The sequence below is a fragment of the Gadus morhua genome, chromosome 1 (genome assembly GCF_902167405.1).
Source record: "Gadus morhua chromosome 1, gadMor3.0, whole genome shotgun sequence".
NCBI lineage: Eukaryota > Metazoa > Chordata > Actinopteri > Gadiformes > Gadidae > Gadus > Gadus morhua.
In genome coordinates, this window is record NC_044048.1 from 21,171,644 (window position 1) to 21,192,599 (window position 20,956).

Consider the following 20,956-nt stretch of genomic DNA (forward strand, 5'->3'; position numbering starts at 1 on the left):
GTGTGTACATTCTCCACTCTGTACTGCAAAGGTACAGGGCTGGACACGCCCCGGGCTGCTAGCACAGCGCAGCTGCTCGCCTGTTTTATTAGTTTAATGTCATCGATGTGGATGCTTGTGAAGGGAGGTTACCCCTCAGGTCACACCTAGCCGGTCTAACCTGTGTGTGTCCGTTTCCGTGTCCCTAGGTGGTGGCGGAGGAGGCGTGGCAGCGGCACAAGATGAGGAACGACTCGTTCATCGTGGACCTGTTCCAGGGCCAGTTCAAATCCAAGCTGGTCTGCCCCATGTGCTCCAAGGTAGGCCCTGGACCCCGCCTTTGATCTGGGTTCCTCCCTGCAGCCGGCAGGGGGCGTCTCCCCCCCCGCCTCCCTCCCTTGTCCGAGGGGATCATTAAACCCCTTCTGTCTCCCCCTGCCGCTGACGTCACCTCTCTGCCCCCCGTCCTCTACTCCCAGGTGTCCATCACCTTCGACCCCTTCCTCTACCTGCCGGTGCCGCTGCCCCAGAAGCAGAAGGTCCTCACCGTGTTCTACTTCGCTAAGGAGCCTCACAAGAAGCCCGTCAAGGTGAGAGGAGCGGGCCCACCTCTGAGAACCTAGAGAACGTCTATATTTAGTGTGTGTGTGTGTGTGTTTTGTTAGTTTGGGGACGTTTTCGAAATTATTTTGAAGACTCTCCGTCCCACGTTGTAGATACGTGTGCTGAAGGTCTCTCTCTGCTGTCGCTCTCCTGTCTCTTCCCTGTCTCTCTAGTTCCTGGTGAGCGTGAGTAAGGAGAACTCCCGGGCTGCAGAGGTCCTGGAGTCCATCTCCAGGAGCGTCAGGGTCAAGCCAGAGAACCTCACCCTCACAGTGGTAAACCTAATGCTAAGACACTCACCCTATAACACTCAACCTCACAGTGGTAAACCTGATGCTAAGACACTCACCCTATAACACTCACCCTCACAGTAGTAAACCTGATGCTAAGACACTCACCCTATAACACTAACCCTCACAGTGGTAAACCTGATGCTAAGACACTCACCCTATAACACTAACCCTCACAGTGGTAAACCTAATGCTAATACACTCACCCTACAACACTCACCCTCACAGTGGTAAACCTAATGCTAAGACATTCACCCTATAACACTAACCCTCACAGTGGTAAACCTAATGCTAATACACTCACCCTACAACACTCACCCTCACAGTGGTAAACCTAATGCTAAGACATTCACCCTATAACACTAACCCTCACAGTGGTAAACCTAATGCTAATACACTCACCCTACAACACTCACCCTCACAGTGGTAAACCTAATGCTAAGACACTTACCCTACAACACTCACCCTCACAGTGGTAAACCTGATGCTAAGACACTCACCCTACAACACTCACCCTCACAGTGGTAAACCCAATTCTGAAAACTCACCCTATAACACTCACCCTGACAGTGGTAAACATAATGCTGTCACTCGCACTCGCACCGCAACACTCGCACCGCAACACTAACTAATTTGAATTGACATATGTAGGACACAACAGCACACAATCTCCAACTAGGACCTTACAACCCCAACCCCACCCCTGATGTCCTGTGTGTGGTGATGCCCCCCCCCCCCCCCCCCCCCCCCCCCCCCCCCCCAGGTGGAGAAGAGCCGCTTCAGCCGAGTGTTCCCTCCCAGCCACTCCCTGGACACGGTGTCCTCCGGCGACGTGCTGCTCTGCTTCCAGCTGCTCTCCAAGGAGCTGGCCAAGGAGAGGGTGGTGCTTCTCCGGGTGCAGCAGGTAGGGTACACCCCCTCACACCCCACCCTCCACCCAACCTGAAGCCCTGTGGTGGTCACTAGTATTAGTAATAATTGATGTAGCGCTTTTCTAGACACTCAAAGACGCTTTACAGTGAAGGGGGGGGACCTCACTCACCACCACCATGGTGTAGCCCCCACTTGGGTGATGCACGGCAGCCAATCTGCGCCAGAACGCTCACCACGCACCAGCTCGAGGTGGAGAGTGAGGGAAATAATGAGTCAGCCAATTATACAGGAGGATGATTAGGGGGCCGGATTGAATGAGCCTGGTAGGGCCAGGACACCGGGGAATCTCCTACTCTCAGCGATAAGTTCCCTGAGATCTTGTATGACCTCAGTGAGTCAGGACCTCGGTTTTACGTCTCCTCCGAAGGACGGCGCCTTCCACAGCACGGTGTCCCCGTCACTAAACTGAGGCATCGGGAGTGATGTTAAGGCCAGAGGGAAGAGTACCACCTATTGGCCACCACCCGACACCACTTACAGCACCTGGTGTTCCCAGGCGGTCTCCCAACCAAGTACTAACCAGGCCCGACCATGCTTAGCTTCCGAGGTCAGACGAGATCGGGCGTGTCCATGGTGGTAGGGCTGTATTGAGACAGCAGGCACTTTAAAATAGGATTTACCAGGTGCTTCATACGAACAACGTTACGCAAAATACAAGACTGATATTATATTTTCGACTGTTACCTGTCGTGCTCACCTGTTGTCCCCCCGTCCCCCAGAGGCTGCAGGTGCCCAGCCTCCCCATCTCGAAGTGCGCCGCGTGCCTGAAGCCTCCGGTGGCCGACGAGGACAAGCTGAAGCGCTGCATGCGCTGCTACCGCGTCGGATACTGCAACCAGTGAGTCACCAGCCCGTTCCCCGGTCAACGGAACAGTCCGCCAGTTGCCCTTAGCAACCGAACGGCCCGACAGTTTCCCTTAACAACAGAACAGCAAACTTGCCTCCCCTAGCAACAGGACAGTCAACCAGCTTCTCTTAGCAACAGAACAGTCCGCCAGTTTCCCTTAGCAACAGAACAGTCCGCCAGTTTCCCTTAGCAACAGAACAGTCCGCCAGTATCCCTTAGCAACAGAACAGTCCGCCAGTTTCCCTTAGCAACAGAACAGTCCGCCAGTTTCCCTTAGCAACCGAACAGTCCACCAGTTTCCCTTAGCAACAGAACAGTGCCAGTTTCCCCTAGCGATAGGACAGTCAACAAACTAGCCTTAGCAACAGGACAATCCAACAGTTTCCCTTGGTAACAGAACAGTCGACTAGTTTCCAAAGAAACAGTAAAACAAACTAAGCAACAGAAGAATCCGGCAAATCCCCGTTATCTCATCCAACTCAACTGTGATTGCTATGCGTCACCGTGAATGTCTTTGCCGGTGTGTAATACTTGATCCAATGAGCTGACCGCCCCTTGTGTCCCCAGGGCCTGTCAGAAGAGCCACTGGGCCATCCACAAGGGCCAGTGTGGCAGCAGCTGTGAGAACGTGGGGCTGCCCTTCCTGGTCAGCGTCCCCCAGTCCAGGCTCACCTACTCCCGCCTCACCCAGCTGCTGGAGGGCTACTCCAGGTGACCCTCTCTCTCCCTCTCGCTCTCTCTCTCCCCTCTTAACCTGCTCTCTCTCACCCTACTCTCTCTCACCCTACTGTCTCATCTCTACTCTCTCACCCTACTGTCTCTCATCCCTACTCTCTCTCACCCTACTGTCTCCCAGCCTCCTCGCTGACCCTCCCCTCTCTCCCCCTCCCCTCTCACGCTACTCCCGCTCACCCTTCTGTCTCCCACCCTCCTCCCCCACTCTCCCCTCTCACCCTACTGTCTCATATCTACTCTCTCTCACCCTACTGTCTCCCACCCTCCTCCCTCACTCTCCCGTCTCACCCTCTCTCACCCTCCTCCCTCACTCTCCCCTCTCACCCGACTCTCTCCTTCCCTCCTCCCCCACTCTTCTCTCTCACCTTACTCTCTCTCACCCTCTCCCACCCTCCTCCCCCACTCTCCCGTCTCACCCTCTCTCCCCCTCCCTGTGTCCCCCCCCCCCCCCCCCAGGTATTCGGTCAACGTGTTCCAGCCTCCCTTCCAGTCGGGCCGGGGGTCTCCAGAGCCCACCCAGCCCCCCCGAGCCCCGGACGCCCCCTCCCCATCGGGTCGGCCCGACGGGACCCCCCACCACGGGGAGGAGGAGGCCGCGAGCGGGGGGGAGAAGGAGTCGGGCCACGCCTCCTCCTCCTCTTCCTCGCTGCTCCCCGGGGAGTCATGTGACTCCCTCTCCTCCTCCTCCCTGGGCCGGGCCGCCGACTCCGGCTTCTCGGAGCCCCCCTCCCAGGCCTCCTCCTGCGGGGGGCCCCCGGACCCCCAGGCTGAGAAGGAGACGTCGTGTGAGAAGGTCATGCGGCCAGAAGGTGAGGTCAGCCCCCCCCCCCCCCCCCCCTCCTAGAGCCCACCTGGTGACCCCCATGCTGAAACCATGACCCTGCACAAGATCACATAACAATACGTGTGTACACCCCAACACACACATGCACCCTAACACACAAATGCACCCCAACGCACACGTGCACCCCAACACACGTGCACCCCAACACGCACGTGCACCCCAATACACGCATACACCCCGACACACACGCATGCACCCCAACACACACACATATGTGTATCGTAGTGTTGGGGTGTATGTGTGTGTCGGGGTGTATTTGTGTTTTTTGGGTGTGTGTCTCGGGGTGTATGTGTGTCGTAGTGTTGGGGGGGGGGGGGGTCTATCGAACCGTTGGGGTGTGTGTGTGTGTGTGTGTGTGTGTCAGCAGATGCATGTTGCATCCCCCCTAATGCTCAGAGCATGAGGGCGGGGTCCCGGCGGGGGGTCCCGGTCAGCGGCCCTAACGTTGTGTCCCTCCCCAGCCGTGGTGACGGGGTACCAGCAGCCCAGCGGAGCCGCCCCGGGACACGCCTGCCAGTTCTACATCTCCCTGCTGGACGCCAACCACAAGGAGCAGCGATTGGACGAGAACGGTGAGGACGCGATCCCCTCCTCATCCAACCCAGAGGCCGTCAACGGCTGGCTATGGGCATTCACAAACACCCCTTAACCTTAGATTTCAGAAATGTGAAACATATCGAGTCGTTAGTGATGTTCGTTGATGTTCCTCATTAAGTATCGTAGCGAAATACAGTTTATGTCGTGTTTATTTGGCATTTTGTAAATGAAACAGAGGCCGGAAACGGAAAGTGGGGGTGGTTGTAGTCTTTTCGGCCGGTTCTAGCCCTACTGTTGATACGGAGAGCCGAGTGAAAGGACTACAACCCCATTTCTGTTTCAGGTTCCGGTTCGGTCCGGTTTCCGTTTAATTTACAAAATGCCGATTTACAAAATGCCAAATAAAAACACGACAGAGATAGGCGATTCGAAATTAGCCGAATACTGGAGACAAGACCAATATTCAAAATTTCGGTGTTCACAACTCTATTTCATCCTAGACAAACCAGAAAGGGGGCTCAATGTTCAAAATACCGGAATTATCCTTTAAACTGAACCAAAGCAGCAGCTCTGGTTACAGATGCAGATGGTGCGAGATCTTCGGGGCCTGGTTCTGGCCCTAGTTCTGGTCCTGGCCATGACTTTAGCTCTGGTTCTAGTTCTTGCTCTGGTTCTTGCTTCGGTTCTGGGTAAGCTTCCTGTTCTGGTCCTGGTCCTGAGTCTGACCCCCGTCTCCGTCCCCCCCCAGAGGACCTGCTGTCGGAGCTCCAAGACGACTGCACCCTGGAGCTGGTGTGGCAGAACAACGAGCGCCTCAAGGAGTACGTGCTGGTGCGCTCCAAGGACCTGGAGTTCCAGGAGGACCCGGGCTCCCTGAGCGAGACGTCCCGCGCCGGGCACTTCACCCTGGAGCAGTGCCTGAAGCTCTTCACCAAGCCGGAGGTCCTGGCCCCGGAGGAGGCCTGGTGAGGACCCACAACGCAGAGCTTCAGGGCGGACGTGTCACAGGAATAGAGAGCCTTCATCGTGGTGGCTTCACACAAATCAATACATTTTAGGTTCCGTTCCCTGATTGATAGTATTGTCTGCGCTATAATAATAATAATAATAATAATAATAATAAATTGTATTTATAACGCACTATATACATCAACTCAATGGCCTCAAAGTGCTACAATGCACATTAAAAGATAAATCCATAAACATAAATGGCTAACTAGATTAAAAAGAAAAATAACAGAGAAAAAATAATCATTTAAAATAGCATTTAAGCCAAAGGCTTTTCTAAAAAGATGGGTTTTTAGGCCTCTTTTAATAGCATCCACAGGATTCACATCCGCTATATTGATTGGATGTTCAGCTGTTTCTGTAGACTTTCTGTAGGTTTCTGGCATAATTAACCAATTAGGACTTAACATTGTGTTTGTGTGTGTCACCAGGTACTGCCCAAAGTGCCAGCAGCATCGCGAGGCGTCCAAGCAGCTGTTGCTATGGCGACTGCCCAACGTGCTCATCATCCAGCTGAAGCGCTTCTCCTTCCGGAGCTTCATCTGGAGGGACAAGATCAACGACATGGTGGACTTCCCCGTCAGGTGCGGTCGCTCACAGAGTCCCCTCACACCGTGACATGTTATGATGTTATGAGCCCTCACGCTCCAGCCAGCAGCATCCTTTGAAAACACAGTCCCCTACTTAGAGGTTGGTTCTCTGCCTTCCCTGGAAACAGGCAGGGTGGAGGTGAGGAGGTTTGCCTTTACCCCCATGGATGCCTAAGGAACTCCTACAGTAGAATAGCAACTGCTAATGCAAAAAATTTAACTAGAGTACATGGGAGCAAACTCAGTGGCAGGGAGCATTCTGAGACGAGGTAGACGTAGTATGACTTATTCAACAAGGCTCTGATTCACAGTGCAGTACCTCTGACCACTGTAGGTGGCGCTAGGAACCATCGTTCTTCAGGGTCCCTCTCTGGCTCATGACCTGTCCCTCTCCGCCCCCCCTCCCCCCAGGAACCTGGACCTGAGCCGGTTCTGCATCGGGCAGAAGGACGAGCTGCAGCAGCCCCCGGTGTACGACCTGTACGCCGTCATCAACCACTACGGGGGCATGATCGGGGGCCACTACACGGCCTACGCCCGCCTGCCCAGCGACAACAACAGCCAGCGCAGCGACGTGGGTCAGTACCAGCGCCTCACAGGCTCCCGATGGAGCCCTCTGTATTAGGACTGAGCACCACTACTGTATCTGTTGGTAGGAAATACACGGACCCGAATCTCAACGAGTCCCATCTCCTCCCCTCTCTCCCTCTCCCAACCCCTCCACCCTCCCTCCCTCCCTCCCTCTCTCCTTCCCCCTCTCTCTCGCACTCCCACTTCCTCCTCTCCATCTCCCCCACTTCCCTCCCCTAACTCTCCCTCCCTCCCTTCCCCTCACTCTCCCTCTCCCCTCCCCTCCCTCCCCTCCCTCCCCTCCTCCCCTCTCCTCTCCTCCTCTCCTCCCCTCCTCTCTCCTCCCTCCCCTCCCCTCCTCCCTCCCTCCTCTCTCCTCATTCCCTCCCCTCTCTCCTCCCTCCCCTCCCCTCCTCCCTCCCTCCTCTCTCCTCATTCCCTCCCCTCTCTTCTCCCTCCCCCCTCCCCTCCTCTTTCTACCCCCCCTCCTCTCTCCTCCCTCCCTCCCCTCTCTTCTCCCTCCCCCCTCCCCTCCTCTTTCCTCCCCCCCCTCCCCTCTCCTCCCCTCCTCTCTCCTCCCTCCCCCCTCCCCTCCTCTTACTTCCCCCCCCCTCCTCTCTCCTCCCTCCCTCCTCCTCCCCTCCTCTCTCCTCCCTCCCTCCCTCCCCTCTCTTCTCCCTCCCCCCGCCCCTCCTCTTTCTTCCCCCCCTCCTCTCTCCTCCCTCCCTCCCCCCTCCCCTCCCCTCCCCCTCCTCTCTCCTCCCCCCCTCCTCTCTCCTCCTCCCTCCTCCCTCCCCTCCCCTTTCTTCCCCCCCCTCCTCCCTCCTCCCTCCCCTCCCCTCCCCCCTCCCTCCTCCCTCCCAGGCTGGCGTCTGTTTGATGACAGCACCGTCACCATGGTGGAGGAGAGCCAGGTGGTGACGCGCTACGCCTACGTCCTGTTCTACCGCCGCCGCAACTCCCCGGTGGAGCGGCCCCCTCGCTTCCTGGGGCCCCTGGGGGACGAGGCCCCCGGCGCTACTGGGGGGCCGGTCAGCCAGGTGGGGGCGCCACACTCACACACAGACGCACACACACACACACTCACACCTAGACACACACACACCTAGAGACACACAAACACAGACTGACACCCACACATTCAAACACAAACACTCACATGAAGCTAGATGCACACAGAAACAAACACACACACGAACATGGACAACACAAGAACAAGGAAAGGCAGATTCATACACACACACAGACACACACAAAAACTCTCACAGGGCAGTGGGCCACGGGCAGAAGCCTTCCCCAATCAAACTTCCACTTGGTTTTGTACTGTTGTTCGTTTTTAGTATGTTACTGAGTATGTATGGTACTGGAGAGTCTCTTTCTAAACTCGGTTCACTGTTAGTCACTACTGTGTGTGTGTGTGTGTGTGGTACTCTGTATTTGTTCGTACACACCGTCAACAGAAGGTGGTGCTGTAGGGAGGGTGTCCATCCCATGATCTGAGGGGTCAGGCAGGGGTCACACGTTGCTGGTGCACATCGCTCTAACCCGGGTAGAGAAGTGTTTCAGACGTTTCGCAGCCCGTCCGTTACCTCACTTTAAACTCCAGCAGTCAGAGTGTGAGCTCTCCCCAGGAGGGGGTCTGAGGCCCGGGGGTTGAGGAGGACGGGGGCTGATCACTGACGGGGGTCAGATATTCAGATCTGTAGATGGTGGGGACGTAGACGTGGAGGAAGACACGGGAGAGAGAGCCGGTGGGGCGTGGTGCTGCAACATGTACTTTACATGAGCTAATTAATCAGTGTAGCCTTCCGTCATGTTCCCTGCTGCGACAAGGTGTCATGTACCACACGCACGTGATTCGTGCTGAGTACAGCGGGGTCCGAGGGCTAGGCTAGTACTGTCATATCTAGTGTGCTGAGCGTGTGTTGGGCAGCGTGTTTGCGTGACCGTGGGCTTGCGGCGAGCGTGTTTTTAGCGTGTGGTTATCCTGTTTTTAGCGTGCTGCGAGCGTGTGGTTAGCTTTGGGTGAGCGTGTAAGGGTTAGCGTTAGCGTGTTGTTAGCTTTGGGTGAGCGTGTTAGGGTTAGCGTTAGCATGTTGTTAGCGTTGGGTGAGCGTGTTAGTTAGCGTTAGCCTGTTGTTAGCGTGTTGCCGCCGCCACCCGTTCCCAGACCGCTGACGCAGGTTTCCAACCGCAGGCCTCACTAATATGGCAGGAACTGGAGGAAGAGGAGGAGGAGGAGGAAGGGGCCCGCGGCGTGCGGCGGAGAGCGGCGGCGGCGGCCCCCCGGGAGGGCGGCGGCGAGGGGCGGGCAGGGCGATGGCGCCGGGCGCGTGCGGCCGTGGCGCCGCCCCCGGAGGACGACTGGGTCCAGTACCTGGTGCTGGGGACGCTGGTGGCCCTGCTGGCCCTGCTGCTCAACCTGGCCTACCCCCTGGTGTTCCGCAACCCCCGGGCCTGAGCCCCGCATCCCCCACCACCCCACCCCCGTCACCCCAACCGCCGAGGTCGAAGGTCGGCCGCGACAAAGGCCTGAAACGGCCGCGGAGCCGGCCGGCTAAGGACTTTTGAAATCCATCGCCGACTGTCCGGTCGGACGCCAACAGATATTAACATGATTAGCATTTACCCTGCGCTTCCTTCAACGCATCAGCAGCTTCTAGAGGAAACAGCCATGTTGCATGAACCAGAAGAAGTGACCTGGACCTCAGGCTGCACAGCAGGGAACCGGGTTCTCCTGGGGTCTCGGTTCTCCTTGGTACTGGGTTTCTCCTGCCCGGGTCTGCGTAGGATCAGGCACCTACTGGAGGCTCTCTGCAAACCACTGAGCAACCGTTAGCCTCTGAGCTCATACTGCGTCTGGGTTCCTAACCCCAGCCCCTGATTGGCTGAAGGGGACATGCCGGATGTAGTGACCTGTCGTCGTCCACTAAGGGGAGACGAAGGGTCGAGGCGCGGGAAGGGAAACACTCGTGTGGAAGATTTTTATGAATCGTAGCTTCAAGCCGCTGTCAGGGAGTTTGTGTCTGCATGCGTAGCTGCTGCTGCTGCTTCACTTTGGCTGCTGCCCTGCTCTCAGGGAACACCGCAACACTAATGCAAGACGGATGAAGAGTGCGTGTCTGGGCTGCGTCTCCTAGTGCAGGATAAAACTGAGGCACTCCAAACTGTTTGTTTTTTCTCCTTTCTGTTTGTGTTGAAGTTTTTTTTTTTTTTTTTTTTTTCTCATATTTAAATGGGTTTCCGCAGTAGTCTGACATTATACATTTCCTTTTTTAATGTGTGTGACTGTTTCAAACCATAGCCATGTTCAACATTGAAAATGTCAAGTCTAACCGGAATGTAACCGGACAGTTATCGAGAATGTTTAATAATCAATGTAACGTGCTGCCGTTTGGACAGGAAGTGATGGAATGAAGCTGTAAATGTACCGGGACGTGAAGGGCTTGTTTGAAACGAACTCTGAAAACGACTGGAAGCTCAGGCACTAAACACGATGCGTCCGCACACTGTCCTATGACCTCCTGTTTAGACCAACACAGAATCACATCAGTCTCCTAGAAGCTTCTTCTTGTGGTCTCCACCCAGTGGACCCTCAACTCCTCCTGGTTCCTCTGGGGGTCCGGGGGGGGGGACAGACCGGTCTCAGGGACCTCCCAGCGCTCTGCTCTATTTAAATCACTTCTTCAGTTAAATACTGAATTTTGCTGCTGTTCTGCGTGTATCTGAACCAGACGAATGAAGGCCTAACGTCCAGTACTTTAATGCTTTGATTTTATTCCAATGACATATTTCTATTTTCTTGTTATGTTTGATTCATTTTGTTCCTTTTTTGTTAATGTCTGAGGTTTTTAGAAAACGGAAGCGTGTGTGTGTGTGTGTGTGTGTGTGTGTGTGTGTGTGTGTGTGTGTGTGTGTGTGTGTGTGTGTGTGTGTGTGTGTGTGTGTGTGTGTGTGTGTGTGTGTGTGTGTGTGTGTGTGTGTGTGTGTGTGTGTGGGGGGCGATTAATCGAATTTGGATCGATTTCGATTTTAGCGTCAAACTATCACAAAATTTACATAATCAAGTTTTCCGATTCTTTTTTTAATGATTTATAGAAAGGGCAGAACAGCTGGATACATATCTGTATTATTTTAGATTGTCAGTTACAACGTTTTTTTTGGGAGAGACATGCTGAATAAATACATAGAAAATAATCGTTTGAATAATCGTGATTTCAATATTGACCAAAATAATCGTGATTATGATTTTTCCCATAATCGAGCAGCCTGTGTGTGGGTGTGGGTGGGTGTGGGTGGGTGTGGGGAACCAACGAGTTTGGGGTCCATTTTAGGAATTACATTTATTTGTTGTGGAAGAGGGGCTAAATGTGTGCTCTGAATAACAATGTCTTGTTTTCCGTCTTCAAACGGCCCGAATGGTGGCAATAATGTTTCCATCCTCTGGCGTTGAACTGTAACCAAGCCTTCATCCTGCTGCACACAAATTACGCAATAAATCATACAACCTTGTTTTATTTTCTGTCGGTTTTTACGCATTGTCTGAATATCTCGTGTTTTTACTACAAAGATGTTGTTCTGTGTGTCACTGATTGGCTATCAGTGGGCTTGTGTTTACTGTTTTTACCGTTTGTCATGAGTTCTGATTGGCTGGTGGGGTGTTTTTCAGTCCACTCGTCTCACCAAGTCTCATGCATTCTGATTGGCTAGCTGGACTAGTCCTGCAGTGCTGATTGGCTCCTCTGGTTTGTCTTGCAGGGCTCCAGCCAGGCGATGTTCGGGGCAGACCTGGACTCGGACGGACCTCCCACGCTGCCCACCGAGGTGACCTCTGACCTCTACAGCCACGCCGGTGACTGCTCAGGGTCGTCCTACAGCAACATGGAGGAGGTGGACTAACGCCAAGCAACCCCGCCTAGCAACCGTCTCCCCATCGCCCCCCTGGCCTTATAAGGACTTCTCCTTGGTGCTGATAATTCCACACGCGTCCAACCGCGAAGTCGGACCCCAACACCAGGTTCCCATAGGATGTGTATTACTATTTATATATGTGTGTGTATAACAGTTGTTTAATGCAGACTGCCCACGCAGTTCTCTGGGTTAAGTTTCATTCTCTTTTTAAGCAGCTTTAGTCTACGCTTTCGCTGCAGGGTATCACGCGGTCTAACGTAATGGCGCTTAGTCCGGGCTTTTCGGTCCCTCCCCCCCCCCCCCCCCCCCCCCCCCCCGCGCACCTTCTCTCAATGGCCCCCCTGAACTATGAAATGCCCCTGGCTCACCTTTCTCAGACACACAGACACATGCACAGACAGACAGACAGACACCACCGCTATCGCGTAGATAACACCATCAGGATGCTTCATTTTCTTGGAAACCGCTATTATTCTCGTCTAGCCAAAACCGACGAAGGCCAAACAGGACTGTTGCTCCCATAGTTCCCTGTATTTTTTTTGTTTTCGTTTCTCTTATCTGTCGTGCTTGTTGAGTCATTATGTTACCGGTAACGACGTAGCAGTTGATGTACATACGTGTGATGGGTGCTAGCCTTTATAACCCGAAGCGCAAAAAAGCTTGTTATTCGTTTTCCTGGTTTCTGCTTTTTTGTTTTTGTATAAAATAATCCAGTTAATCCGACCGTTGGTTGCATCAGTTCGAAGAGTTTCTTGAGTTCTTGTGGTGTTGTTTTTTTTTTGTATATTATCCATCGTCGTTGCGCCCTGTGTTTACTGAAGGCAGATTTTAACCATGTGGACATGTGCATGACTGCATGTTCATACCAGCGGCGGCTCCCTGGGGGTTCGGGGTCTGTGTTGTAGGACCCCCGGCCCTGCAGCCACGCCCGTTTAGGAGGAGGAGGAGGGGGGGCTGGTGGAGACTGCTGCTGTGTATATTGAAATAGATGGTATAATAAACTTCTTTTCTAAAAACTAAGCTGAACAGAATGTGGTCTGTGGTTATTTTTTTAGTTCTCGATGATATAATATGTTGTGATCATAATTACCATATAATTGTTTAGTTGGAAGTATTTTTGTATTGCTGTCTTTAAATGATAGACCAACCAGCTACATAATATATAAGACATAAAATGTAAATATAACACTATCAAACAATATAAAAATATAGGGAAGCTCTCATGGTAACTAGTGTGTGGGTTTAGTGGCGTAGTATTTGGTGGGTAAAAAAGTACCTCCAGTAGGCCTACAGCTGGTCTTCACCACTGAAAGGGTTTTGGGAAATCCCCCTTGAGCAGCTACTTTGGGGCTAAGTGACATGCTTTTCCTCCCCCTCGTTTGAGGGACCTAGGTGGTGTGATGGTGTCTGTAAAGCCCTTTCCCCCTAGCTCTGAGGAGCTATACAATGCATATGGACGTGACCGGAGCGTCAAGCAGGTCCTCCAGGGACGCTAGAGGGCGCTGTTTTATAACTACCGACGAGGAAGTATAGGTAATGAGGAAATAAACAACACGGGCATCTGATACAACGAGAAGCCGGTCGTCAGCATGTCGCCGTCCTGAGCTTCGTTAAGTCGCTTCTCAATCACCTCCTTGTCATTCGTTACTGTGATGGCGGACTCCCAAACGACTCGAGTCCCAGAGCCCGATGAAGCCCTTGAAGTGACCCAGAACGGGGTCGGGTCCGAGGACAGACCCGACCCTCCAGGACCGGCCCCGGGTCCGAGGAGGAAGCTGATCCTCCACATCGACCTGAACAACACCATCCTGGTGTCGGACGCCGTGACGGGCCAGGGGACCCTGGCGGCTCTAGACGGCTTCCTGTCAACTGTCACGTGGGGGAAGATGAACCAGAAAGGTATCAATAACACTGCGTCAGTCTGCGTGATGGGTGTGTCCAGATGTGGCACCTGCCCCCCCGAATATTATATTTGTTTTCTAAAAGTTTTTAACAATCTTATAGGACTAAGTTAGTACACTTGTGTAGTTTTTAATAGTGTATTACAGTAATTATTCACAAAGTTATAGATAAACATTAGATTAAGATGAATCAAGTAAACTCCATATCGTCACCCTCTTAAAGTAATGGCCTAAGTCATATTTTCAAGTTGTTCAGAAAACAGAAAAAACTGAACCATATATAGAGTATATGATATTTATGAATCATTTCAAACACAAAGGTTATGACAATAGATTACTATTGATATACAAATAATGATGTCAGTCAATTGTGTAACATAAGAGGATAAGATGACTTAGGCCAATTTATGAACATGCCTTTGTGATTTACTAAATTTTGAACCTGACTTGGGCCGAATTAATTCTGGAATAAGTGAGGCAAAACAGTGCATTTCTTTTTTTTCCCACTACTGTAACAGACCATGATGAAGGGTAGGCCTATGCCACAAACATTTGAATATGCTAGTGGAACGAGTCCTGCATCATGGCAATAACTTCACTAGCTTGGTAGACTTTCTTTTTTTTGGAAGTGGCCGCCATCTTGAAACGCTCATAAAATTGCCTAAGTCACTCTTGTCTAGTGACTTAGGCAAAATAAATTGGCCTAATTCACACTCTTGACATAGGCCATTACACTAAACGGGTAGGATCACATGATCTGTTCAACTGAGGATGTTGGGGATTTTACCAGAGGTGGCTAGCATCACAAAGAGCTGATTTAGGCAAGAAAATCATTTTGGCAAAAAGGTGACTTAGGCCATTACTTTAAGAGGGTGACGATATCATATCTGTAAAGCATACTTTTGGAGATGTGATCCCCTGAGCCCAGTTTTTCAAAAGTAATCCAGGGGGATTTCGGATCACGGATTGGATCAAATCTTGGAAATGTTTTTTTTTCAAATCATAGAGGGATTCCTAAATAAGATCATATCATGTAATCAGGGTTTTCAAACTTTTAACTCGGTTTGGGATCTATTTGATCCAAAAAAAATCACGATTATCCTGATCCCATCTGAAGGGTGGATTCAGTTCGTTATCCTGAAATTTGGTATTCGGATCGCAGTGATCCGACATAATGTTCCTTCAAAAACTGGCATAAAATTAAGATGGATCAGGTGAACCTGGATACTAAAACATGGGATTCGAAAATCTGGATTAATTTGCTCCAGATTACATTTTTTGAACAACTGGGCCCAGGGAATTGAACCCTCAGCTGAGAACTGGTTTATAGGAACCAAGCAAAACGTTGTGTCGTCTGTCGGCAGGGAAGTGGGAGTGGCTTAGCGACGCGGCGTCCCTGATCCCGCCCTGCGAGGGCGCGATCAGCTACTACTCCCAGTTCGGCCGCCTACCGGGGTTCACGTCCGGCCCCGGGTGCCGTTTCCGGGGAATCCTCGACGAGCACCTGGATTTACTGCGCTGGCCCGAGGGCATCACGGTAACCACACCCTCAACCAGAGCGGGATATCTGTCATCATATAGTCATGAGTTTCACTGGTACATTATGGATTAGTGCATAGATGATGACATACATTAATGCACTGCACATTCATGTATTTAATCATATATTCATGTATTTAGCCAGTACTTTAATTTATCTAATGATATATTAAGGTATTTAAAAATACATTTTATCTTATAATAATGTACTAAATCATGCATTCATGTATTTAAGCACTACATTCATGTATTAAATCATACATTAAGGATGTCTCAAAGCCTTAGCTGTACAGGTCTTAAGAGCCTTTATGAGGCCTAGTCCTCTTAAAGGGGTTATATTATGGCACCAGGTGTGAGTGGGAGTAGCCTCACAAGTGAGCACTCCCACTTGTGACGTCACTAAACACAGGAAAAGGCACTTCACACGGCTGATCACACTCACAACTGGTGGCATAACATCACCCCTTTTAAATCACTCTCTTAAAGGGGACACATTATGAAAACAACACTTTCCCTGGGATTTGGGGTGTTGTATTGGGTCTCTGGTCTTGAGCTCGGCGGCTGTCCGGCAGCTCAGCTCCCGGAGTACAATCCCTTTCTCCTCCATGTCGCGGTTCATGGGCTTCAGAGAGTCAAGGCCAAAGTTCCTTTCCCCCAATTCTTCTCAACCATGGCTGAGATACCCCCCCCTCCCCCCTACGAGTCTTTACTTGTTGTGGAAGTACCAGAGACGTCAGACGCAGTCTTTATGATTCATAATATCATCCGAGGCGCACATAGCTTTTGGCTGTGATATTAGTTGTAATATTATATAAATATCCATATATAATGTTATTATTATATAATATAATATAATATTATATAGATATAGAGCTTCAGGAGTCCGCAAACGGCAACAATCCCTTCTCCTCCATGCTCATTGGTCAATGGGCAGCAGCTCATTTGCATTAAAGCTACAGACACCAGAAACAGCGCATTCTGAAGGGGCTGAAACAGAGGGGAATAGCGGCAGGCGAGATGTTTTCCCGTAAGAGCTATTTCCAGCAGACAGCTTCAAAAACATGTTTTCTGGAACTCAATTACTATGTTTACTTGTTGGTAAAACACCATAATATGTCTCCTTTAACACCTGTCCCCAAGACGGGACGGGACAGTGTGTCCATGTTATCGGTTGTGTTTATGTCTCCGTGACGATGAAGTGAAACGAGGACCACACCTAGTTAGGACGGACGGACAGCGCTGTTTCAACGAGCGTGGCGCGAACGCCTGACACCAACACGGGCGTTTCTACGTTTAGTCAGTCTGGCGTGGGTCGGGTCTCGTCCGAGACCCGACCCACGCCAGACCGACTAAACGGCCTGGGACGACAGGTGGTCCGATGGTGCCGTCGTGTGTGTGTGTGTGTGTGTGTTTGTGTGTGTGGACTAGCGGCTCCTCTCTTCCCCCTGCAGGCCGACAAGGAGCTGTCGGTGAAGGGCGAGGACGGTCGGCTGTACCACTGGATCCTGCCCTCCTTCTTCCAGCTGCTCCGGGACCTGGTGTCCCGGGAGGACGACTTCTGCCTCCTGTTCCGGACCTTCGGCTCCGACCTGCCCCGCGTGCTGAGCGCCGTGTCCCGCACCCTCACCCAGGGCGCCCACCCGCTCTTCCCCGACCTGCCCGACCTCAAGGTAGGGACCCGAGCCAAGGGTGACCCCTGACCCTGGGTCTCAAGGAGGAGCGGTTCAGAGCCCACGCGGAGCTCATTACTCTGGTTCTTGGATTTGGTTTTATTTGACAAAATGGTGCTGGGGGTTATGGTACTTCTGTGTGGGACTGAGGGAGACATCGGGTTATAAAGAGCAGGCTCTAATGATCCTGTTCTAAAGATCCTGTTCTAAAGATCAGGCTCTGTAGATTTGGTTCTAAAGATTTGGTTCTAGGGGAGACATGTGGCTCAGGAGGTAGAGCGGGTTGGCTGGTAACCAGAGGGTTGCTAATTCGATCCCTGGCTCGGAGTGTCGTGGTTACCCTGAGCAAGGCACCTCACCCTCTCTGCTCCTGACGAGCCGGCTGTCGCCTGGCATGGTTGACACCGCCATCGGTGTGTGAATGTGTGTGTGAATGCGTGAATGTAAGGCCAGATTGTACAGCGCTTTGAGCGGCCACTGGTTAGAAAAGTGCTACGTAAACGCATTCCTTTTACCATTTACCATTCTAAAGACCCCGGTTCTACTGTTAGGTCCAGGGTATACTGTTCTACTTCATACCGGGGCTTCATCCGTCTTCTTGTGTGTCATGGGACCGCGACATTCTTGCCATTTCTCTGTTTCTGGAGGAGGGATTCACACTCACACACTCACTCTGTTATGTTCCTTGGCAACAAAAGGAGAACTGTGTCTGCAGAGAATACCTCTCTCTTCCCCTTTCCTCCTCCTCCCCTCTCCTCTTCCCCTTCCTTCTCCTCTCCTCTTCCTCCCATCTCCTCTCCCCCTTCCTTCTCCCCTTCTCCTTCTCCTTCCCTCTCCTCTCCTCATCTCCCCCGCTCTTTCTCCTGTCATTTCGTCTGTCCTCCCTGGTCCTTTGTTCTCATTGGTCACAGAGACAGGTGCAACATGAGAGGTTAAAAATAGCCTCTGAATATTTTGTGTTTTCCTCCAGGGCGACTAACGGTCGTATGAATTGTGCTCTGTGACAATTGTTGAAGAATATAACACTGAAGGAATATACAAAGGTGTTGACAAATGTCATTCTGTATTGCTTCTTGTTTTCTTTTGATCTCAACAACTTCCTCGTCCTTCATTCTTTCATTTCTCCCCTCTGGTCCTTCTCCTCTCCCTTCTGTCTCTCCTCCTCCTCTCCCTTTCAACCTGTCCCTCTCCTCCTCCTCCTCCTCCTCCTCCCACTCCTCCTCCTCCCCCCCAGCTGAGTGTGAACCAGACCCCAGGGAAGATCCGGTGCAGTAAGAGAGAGGTGGTCTTGACGCGAGGCGAGGACAGGGTGTCCTCTCTGAATGGACCCAGGGACCTGTACCAGTACCTGGGGGCTGGGAGCGGACTGGGGGGCTTCCAGGATAACTTTGACTGGTGAGTAGACTCTCCTAAGACTCCCTTTATAAAGACGGGTCTGTAGACTCCCATTGAGACTCACTGTAGAAGGACTGGTGTGTAGTCTCACCTTTAGACTAGCTGTCTGTGGTTGAACTGAGCCATCAATGATCTGTAAAGTATAACTGATGTTTGAAATGTTAATGAACTATATCCCTTCTCTCTCTCTTCTCCCTTTCCTGTCCTCTTATCTCCTCTCCTCTCATATCCTCCACGCTTCTCTCCCACTTTCTCCCTATCTCTCGTCCCCCCCCCCCCCCCCCTTCTCCTCCTCCCCCCAGGTGGTCCAAGCACTCGTGCTCCCTGATGGGGGGGAAGCCCCTCTGGGTGGACCCCTTCGACCCGTCCGTCCAGCACATCTTCTTCGATGACAACATCCGGCAAAACGACAAGGAAACCATCGTTCACCCCATGGTACGCACTGTGGCGTGTGGCATGTAGCATGTAGCTCCTTCACTGTAGCATGTAGCATGTAGCTCCTTCACTGTAGCATGTAGCTCCTTCACTGTAGCATGTAGCTCCTTCAACGTAGCATGTAGCTCCTTCCCCGTAGCATGTAGCTTCTTCCCCGTAGCATGTAGCTACTTCACCATAGCATATAGCATGTAGCTCCTTCCCCGTAGCATGTGGCTCCTTCCCCATAGCATATAGCATGTAGCTCCTTCACCATAACATGTAGCTCCTTCACCATAGCATGTAGCGTGTAGCTCCTTCACCATAACATGTAGCGTGTAGCTCCTTCACCATAGCATGTAGCCCCTTCCCTGTAGCAACGACATGCATCGTTGAGGAGCTACCTGCTACATGCTACATGCTATTAACTGGAATCCACCTGAAGTCTCTCCAGGTGTAAGGGTCTGCTCGCTCACCGACGGCGTGTCTTCTTCTCCTGCGGCTCCCCAGGTCTTCCTGGAGGGCGGCGGGGAGGCGGTGCGCACGGCCTCCACCTGCGAGCTCTACGACGTGTGCCTGGTGCAGAACGACCTGCTGAAGGCCATCTCCGACCCGGGCTACTTCAGCCAACGCATCGCCATCTGCCAGGAGAACTACGAGAAGAACGTCCAGCAGGGGGCGACCTCCTAGGGCACAGCCGCTGCACGACAGAGAACCACTGAGGAACCGAGAGGAACGCGTCCTGCTTTTGGTTCAGACTAGGGGAGAGGAGGGGCTCGTAGCCACGTGGAGGTGGGAGACGTTTAGGAGAGCCAAGCTTCTGTTTCTACCAAAATGCAAAAATAGGACGTTTGGTTGAAGTTTTGTTGTTAGTGAAGAGGAGAGGAATTATGACGGTTTGAGTTTTGTAGGGAGGGTTCGTTTTAGGGTTAGAGAGAGCAGAACATACGGGCTATCCTTCTGTTGCTCCTGAAACAGTGTTTACTTATACAAATATCTGAGCATCCTAAACACGCAGTATTCTCCTGGACTCTGTTACGTTAGGTTGTGTGAGTAGAAGTGTATTGGTCATCAAAACAGGGAAAAATCCAGGTGACTGACATCCATATCTGATCCTATAGATAGTTTATTTTATTTTATTACAGTATATTTGATACTCGAGTGGGACTGTGTGTTGTGGGCTTTACGTTTAAAAACGTCACTGAAGAATGTGTGTTCTAAAGACGTTACTGTTAATGCCCCAAGTGTTACTTTGAAAACTCAGAGAAGGTGGCTGAAGTGACTTTGAGCGTTCAAACTGGCTTGGTCTCTGTTTCCGTTTCCGGAACAGTCCTTGAAGTGTATAGGTCAGTCGTGTCAGACTGCTGCTTTGCACTCACTACATCATCGTTTAGTAGTGGAGGGGCTGTTGGTTCAATGTTTACCAGTGGTCAGGAGCTCCCGTGACCTGATTGGATCAGGAGAAGACACTGGCGTTTGGTTTTTATGCTTTGGGGTTTTGTTTGCAATGTCGGTTATTAAGAGAAGAGAGATTTGAGCTGCACACTGGAACGGAATAAGCTCTATTCTTATGCTGTGGAGGGTGAAGGCACATCGATTTTAAAAGCTTGAAAATAGTTCTCCATATTTTTCCACCCATTTTACTCCAAGAGCAATTCAAAGGCAAAGTCAGCAGAAAAAGAAAGGAAGAAATAACGCTTTTTTTTTATGTGACATGTTTTTTGCAACATAGGTTTATTGTATGCATTGCACTTGGAAGTCTAGTTGTATGTTCCGAGTGTGTCGTCAATCATCCAGACATTTGAATGTTTGAAATAAAGTTTTTTGTTTATTTATTTGACAGTTTTAATCTCCTGACCTGTTGTTCAATATATTGCTAGAAAAACGAAGTTAATTGTATCTATTGCTATTAAACAATAAAATAAATGTGATAGGTTTCAACCCTTTTTTTATGAAGCTCAGACCCTATTGGCGGCCCGTCGCCTGTCGTACCTTCTCTGTCCACACGATGGCAGCAGGGTGTAATATGGGAACAACGTACACGGGCTACGGGTTTAATGCGCGTGTCCGTGAGACAGAAGGCCACCTGATGGTAGGCTACCTGCGACCCGAGGCGTGAAAACCCGTCTGCCACGCTTCAAACTAAGACCCGGACATCTGCGCTGCGAGGCGCGTGGTGCGTGGGTAGAA

The 20,956-nt window shown here is 51.5% G+C and overlaps 2 protein-coding genes and 1 non-coding gene across 7 annotated transcripts in view; 2 read left to right on the top strand and 1 right to left on the bottom strand.

The window, feature by feature from the left end:
- usp19 (ubiquitin specific peptidase 19) overlaps positions 1-12,869 on the top strand; it is a 31,090-nt gene extending 18,221 nt beyond the window's left edge. For 3 of the 5 annotated variants that reach the window (XM_030365832.1, XM_030365839.1, XM_030365857.1), the window contains 13 exons: positions 189-299; positions 459-569; positions 756-857; positions 1,636-1,776; positions 2,525-2,643; positions 3,220-3,363; positions 3,844-4,196; positions 4,693-4,803; positions 5,517-5,733; positions 6,208-6,360; positions 6,778-6,944; positions 7,801-7,976; positions 9,134-11,448. In XM_030365832.1, coding sequence (XP_030221692.1) covers positions 189-299; positions 459-569; positions 756-857; positions 1,636-1,776; positions 2,525-2,643; positions 3,220-3,363; positions 3,844-4,196; positions 4,693-4,803; positions 5,517-5,733; positions 6,208-6,360; positions 6,778-6,944; positions 7,801-7,976; positions 9,134-9,397 — 2,169 coding nt within the window. In that variant the 3' untranslated portion in view covers positions 9,398-11,448. Of the gene's footprint in view, positions 1-188; positions 300-458; positions 570-755; positions 858-1,635; positions 1,777-2,524; positions 2,644-3,219; positions 3,364-3,843; positions 4,197-4,692; positions 4,804-5,516; positions 5,734-6,207; positions 6,361-6,777; positions 6,945-7,800; positions 7,977-9,133; positions 11,449-11,694 lie in introns of those variants that run through there. The other 2 variants (XM_030365849.1, XM_030365866.1) reach the window with 1 other exon arrangement.
- On the bottom strand, positions 2,277-2,395 carry LOC115553731 (5S ribosomal RNA). Its single transcript, XR_003978490.1, has one exon. It is a non-coding gene; the product is annotated as a 5S ribosomal RNA (ribosomal RNA).
- A 498-nt stretch (positions 12,870-13,367) lies between the features above and the next one.
- On the top strand, positions 13,368-20,704 carry si:dkey-32e6.3 (uncharacterized). Its single transcript, XM_030366822.1, has 6 exons — positions 13,368-13,746; positions 15,113-15,285; positions 16,739-16,957; positions 18,192-18,352; positions 18,655-18,787; positions 19,277-20,704. The coding sequence occupies exons 1-6, from the start codon at positions 13,500-13,502 to the stop codon at positions 19,454-19,456; spliced, it is 1,113 nt and encodes a 370-aa protein (XP_030222682.1). The 5' UTR covers positions 13,368-13,499; the 3' UTR covers positions 19,457-20,704.
- The last annotated feature ends 252 nt before the right edge of the window (positions 20,705-20,956 follow it).